The following is a 6000-nucleotide window of genomic DNA, read 5'->3' as shown; positions in this document are numbered from 1 at the left end:
GAATATCCCAAGTATTTCTAGATTATGTTTGAGTTTTCCTTTAATCTCTAAAACTTGCAATGAAATGTGCAGTGAAAAATACTAACCAAAATATTACTCAGTAATAGGTAAATGAGAATGACTTTACCATGCATTTTTGATAATGAGATTTCAAATAATACTAGAGAACATCATTTTTGGATGTTAGCTGGAGGGAGCTCCTATCTGATGTGCTCCTGAAACAACAAGGCTATTTTAAAGAACGAAATAACTTCTTTGTTTAATAATACAGACAATGCGTAATAGCTATTGGAATTACCGGACCACAATGAGTTAAGACTGAAACATCTATTTATTCAGAAAAAGCTAGTAAACACACCACACACACCACTTTAAAAAAATGGAGCTCTTAATAGTTTTGCTAATAGATTTACTCTCCGTAAATTTAATCTCCACTACAACAAACATCTTTATTTTTTTATTTGCTATAGGGAATCACAATTGGTCCTCTGGTCAGGTACTTGGATGTTAAAAAGACCAATAAAAAAGAATCTATCAATGAAGAGCTTCATATCCGTGTAAGTTTCTCTATCGTAATTTCTCATGTTTAGGTTCCCTGTTTGTCAGTTGTGGGAGTAACCCAGAGCTTTGGTGAAATGTATCTTTCTGGGGCTAGACTTACTGCCTCCTTCCTTCCCAGCTTCCCAAACCCACGCAGCTACCAACAACAAGGCACAATGCAGGTGTATCCGCAATGCAGGTATCTCTTGTGCAGATATCTGCACCATGCAGATATCCCAGGTTGGTAGGTGACTATACTGGTGTCTTGCTGCTGCTGTCAAAAACGACCACTTTCTTAAAACAACAAAGTTAATTGTCTGACAGTTCTGTTGGGTAAAAGTCCAGCTATATTTATTGGACTAAAACCCAGGTGTCAGCAGGGCTACATTCCTTTTTGGAGGCTCCAGGGAAGACACGGTTTCCTTGCCTTTCCCAGTTGCTAAAGGCCACCCATAGTCTTTGGTTCATGGTCCCGTGTCTTCTTCAAGACCAGGTAGGGCTGGTCCAGTCTTTCTCACGTTCTGTCATGCTGACATTGACTATTCTGCCTTCCTGGTCCATATTTAAGGACACTCAGTGCTGGTAGGTTAGTGGGTTACACATTGGGCTGCTGACTGCAAGGTCAGCAGTTTGAAGCCACCATCTGCTTTGTGGGATAAAGATGACGCTTTCTACTCTTTTAAGGATTTACGGTCTCAGGAACCCATAGAGACAGTTCTATCCTGTCCTATAGAGTTGCTATGAATTAGAATCAACTTGGTGGCAGTGAGCTGTTGCTATTGCTGTTGATGATTATGAAATCATCCAGATTACACTGGACTCACCGGAATACTCAAAAATACTCTCCCTATCTCAAACCCAACAAATTATCAATGCTAATTCCATATGCTCTCTTCTTTTTTAACATTGGAATTCGGCTGGGTTAACCAGAGAAACAAATCTAGTTAGACTCATAAGAAAAAGCTTTATATAAAGAAGTAATTATATATCAAGAAAACATCCCAGTCCAGTCCAACTCAAGTCCATAAGACTGATACCAGTTCCTAAGTCTGCCTCCAAACCCATGCAGTTACAAGCAATAAGGCACTATGCAGGTATCCACAATGCAGGTATCCCTTGTGCAGATATCTGCACAATGCAGATATCCCAGGTTGGTAGGTGCAAAGTCGAGAAGATCCAATAGCAGTGGACACATCACAGGACTCTGGCAGCAACCAGGGTCTGCTAGCAGGAAGATGAAGACAGAGAGCGAAGGGGAGGTTCCCAGGGCTCTCCTTATGAGCAGGCCATGCCCACCAGGAGGCACCTTGAGGCTGCAACCTGATTGACAGGTTGAATACCACCCCCTACACTTTTTTATATCTTCAGGTTGACGTGAAATTATGTAACTACCACATTTGGCCTAACAATTTGCCTTCTGGTCACCAAGGATTCATATCTACCCCAAAGAAAAAAATGCATTAATTCTTCTTCAGCATCATCAAAAGTCTCAACCCATTACATCATCAACTCAAACTTAGAAATCACACCTAAATCTTATGAATTCAAAAGTTTCTAGTCTTGTCATCAGCTAACATATGCCTGAGTGAGGCTGAACAAAATTCCTCTATTTCTATGAACCTATGAAGCGCAAGAAACAAGTTATCTTCTCCCCAAATACCATGGGGCAGGCAGAACATAACAGTTACAAGTATTTCCTTTGGGGCAGGAAGGAAAATGTCAGGGGAAAAGGGGGAATAATGAGCCACAACCAATTTCAAAGTCTAGTTGGGCAAACTCCATTTGGTTTCAAGACCGGGACTAATTCTCTGTGCTTCTTTGTTTCATCCATCAAGGTCTCAGCTCCATCTGCATATTTCCTTTTATGAGAAAGGTAGCAACTCTTTGCAGCCCAGTTGCTTTCTTAGCCTGTTTCTTACCACTGGGATTTTGGGGTTGTCACAGTCTTTCATTTTGTTCTTTTTCTGTCCCTTTTGATATAAGTGCTTCCAGTTCATTTGGAGAAGCAGAGTCAGTAGGAGATGTACATTAAGAGATTAGTAGCAAAGAATCGGAGTGCTCTAGAAAAGGTAGAGCGGACCACGCAGAAATGCATTCCAACACTTCTACCAATAGGCAGCTTTCTTCTTCATCAGGAAAGGCTCCACTATGTTCTTAAGGCCGTTCAACTGATTGGATCAGACATTCTTCGATTATCTAGGATAATTTCATTTACCTAAAAACTTTATGCACATCTACAGAAGACCTTTAAAGCAATACTGGAATTTTGGAAGGTAGAAAAACTTGGATACTGTATCTTGGTGAGGTTAATAATTTAAAAGATCGTCAATCACCATTTTGAAATGTTCAAATCTACTCGAAATTTCTAAAAAGGATCTCTGGTGGCATAGTGGTTGCCCTTTCGTCTACTAACTCCAAGGCCAGCAGTTCAAAACTGCCAGTCACTCATAGTAGAAAGATGGGTTTTTTTTATGCCTGTAAAGAGTTACAGCCTTGGAAACTCATAGAAGCAGATCTACCTTGTCCTATAGCATCACTATGAGTTGGAATTGACTTGATATCAGTGGTTTTTGTTTTATTTTCAAAAAACATTGTTCAATGGCATATGAGGGCACCTCTTTCTGAACTTTTAATAGGTAAGGTATGCTATTACTTTTCCAGACAGGAGATAGTGACAAGTTTTGGCTAAAACAACCCATAACAATAAACTTGAGTGTGGGCTCTACTTGCTAGTTTCAATTCAACAGGATGTTTGAAGGGATGCCCTTCTGTATCAAATGAAAAACCCTAACCATTGTGGGCAGTTCAATTCCAATTCATAGTTGCCCTACAAGACCAAGTAGAACTGTGCCGCAGGCTTTCCAAAGCTCTAATCTGTACGGCAATGGACCGCCATTGTGTCTCTCCCAGGGAGCGGCTGGTGGTTTGAACTGCTAGCCTTCGGGTTAGCAGCCCAGCACTTAACTACTGCAGCACCAAGCCTCTTCCCACTTTGTATAGCTTTAAGAAATAGAAACATAAACCAATATATGGAAGATACAGTAAAAATTTAACTCAGTAAATGAAAGAGACTCTAATTTTGAGATGTCCATGTTGAAATGAATTTCCTAAGCAGTGCTTGGGGAACACGGCTCTGCAGAAGAGCTGGAAGGGAAATTCAAGTTGGGAGGAGATGATTGACCTAGATATTTTTTAGGTTTCTTCTATCCCTCAGAGCCCACAATTCTAATACTGGAGAAATTGATGAAGCTTTCCAAAATCAGCCCTGAGGTTGAAGGCCAGTCATCGGAGGAAATAAAGCAATTTAAATTCCAGGAAAATGTTTTCAAAGCCATTTGAAATACCAAACATATGAGGATAGGAAGGGACAGTGTTAAAAATGAATTGCCTTAGTCTCATTCTAGACTTCTGTCAATGTCTTTATCTTTTCTGATACATTATTTTGAGAAAGTAGATGAAATAATCCAGGACAATAGGCTCTATCTGTTTCTTTTGTCATTTCTCCCTCCCCCCTCAATCAGTGAATATGATATTTATTTGTAGAAGACAGAATCAGTTAAGGATTTAATCATTAATTTATCATTTTACTTGGTTTTGTAAATAGTAGGAATATAATATAGGCTTTAATAACAATAAATTTAAATATGTGGAGACTAGTTCATAATTATTTTGAATAGATTATGCTTTATCCTAATTTTTACAAAATATCTTACATCAAACAAATATAATATTGACTTGGAGGGTGAAATACAGTTACTTAATCTAAATATTAGGTTATTAATGGGTTATACAGACAGGTTTAGTTATGTTATTATATTAGAATACCTATAGAATTTTAATTTTTAAAACTGGTAAGTCGAATATTGGTATGTACTTTTCTTTTGCAAAATAATTAAAACTAATTGTTAATTATTAAGCTTTCATTAATGTGATTTTGTTCATGAGAAATTTCCTAGATCATTCTAGTAAAATATTATACAAAGCAAGTGGCAGGTACCCTGTTTTCATAGCAAATTATGTGCGTTATCAAGAAAGTTATCAGTAGAGTCTTTGAATCATGAAACTAAGTAGCATTACTATGCAAGACATTACATAGCTCAGTTCCCTGACATGACTAGTAGAAAGAGAATATGCTCCGAGATATTAAGGTTTCCTTTATTTTCCCAAATTGTATTCACTTTCCTTCTATGTCTTTCAGAGTTAACATTTCACCAGCAATCATTTTCTTGTGTTTGGTTTGGCAGTTGATGGATCATTTGAAAGCTGGAATTGAAGATGTGTGTGGGCAATGGAGCCACTACCAAGTGAGAGACAAGTAAGGAAGCTACGGATTTCGTTACCTGGGAAAGAATATTTGTGGCATGGAAAATCTCCAAAGGTTACATTGGAGCTAGAGGTGAAAATTAGAAAGAATCTGGAGGAACAGGATTAGGAAGATAAAAGTTTTGGGAACCATGCTATATGAACAGATTATTGGAAGTCCTGGGAATTCTTAACCTGGAAAACAAAGAGCTGTCTGGAGGAGGAAGCTATTGACTTGCTATGTGTAGGTTGCTTTAGAAGGAAGCAGTACAACTTTCGGATGGAACTCGAAGATAGAGAGTTTGAAACAATGAAAAGGCTTCCAGTAATAAGAACAACGTAGCTATGGAATAAAAGGTGTTTTCATTATCTGGCTCTGAGAGTCTCATTGAGCCTGGAGAAGGAGAGTGCTTTGTAGTTCTAGTCACTTGTTGGAGAATATGACATGAAGAAACAGTTGAAGTAGCCAAGCCGAGGATGTTTTCTCTCTGGGTTTGCCTTCCTTGCCTCCCAGCTCCCAAACATGTGGATATGGATGGTGCAAGAAGTCTTTATGCTGTTCAAATGCACAACCTGGATTTGAATTCAACTCTTACTTTAAAATCTCTTTCCTTCAAAGGGAACCATAGTAGTTTTAGACCCTAAGCATAATAGGCTAGTGGAAGGGGTACCGAGAGGTTTCTGAGACAGACAGTGAACTTGGTGGAGTCATGTTGAGAAAAGAGAAAATAAGAATGACTCTCAGTCTTCCAGATTGGGAGCCAATGCAGGAGCAAATACCGCGATTAAACATATAGATTATAAATTATATATACAATACATAACATATAATATATAAATTATAGAAGAATGTTGAGAGAATAATTAATTGATGCCATTTAAGGTATTTTTCAAATACATGCTTAGATAGCATGAGCATTTAGTCTGAGGTTCTCATTTGTGAATAGCCCATCACTGAATTCATGCATTGGTGAATCACTACCCGGGTGGGGACAGTGGCAGCTGACTGAGAACAGAACTCTGAGAAGCTCTTGTTCATATGACACAGATAAGAGAGATGGAAAGGCAGAGGAGACTGAAAAAAAACGGGTCAGAGAGACTGGAAGGACAAGAGGAGTCAATCAGATGTGGAGGACATGAAGCAATGACCCAGGGCAT

General features: G+C 38.6%; 1 protein-coding gene across 1 annotated transcript in view; it reads left to right on the top strand.

Moving 5' to 3' along the window:
- Nucleotides 1–6000, top strand: part of SLC9A4 (solute carrier family 9 member A4) — an 86429-nt gene that overhangs the window by 47057 nt on the left and 33372 nt on the right. The window contains exons 4-5 of the mRNA XM_045283821.1: nucleotides 497–557; nucleotides 4785–4855. Of these exons, the coding sequence (XP_045139756.1) occupies nucleotides 497–557; nucleotides 4785–4855 (132 nt within the window). The remainder of the gene's footprint in view (nucleotides 1–496; nucleotides 558–4784; nucleotides 4856–6000) is intronic.

Source organism: Echinops telfairi, unplaced genomic scaffold (assembly GCF_000313985.2).
Source record: "Echinops telfairi isolate 266 unplaced genomic scaffold, ASM31398v2 ScPeMD7_7467;HRSCAF=8505_1, whole genome shotgun sequence".
NCBI lineage: Eukaryota > Metazoa > Chordata > Mammalia > Afrosoricida > Tenrecidae > Echinops > Echinops telfairi.
This window is presented reverse-complemented; position numbering and strand designations above follow the sequence as displayed.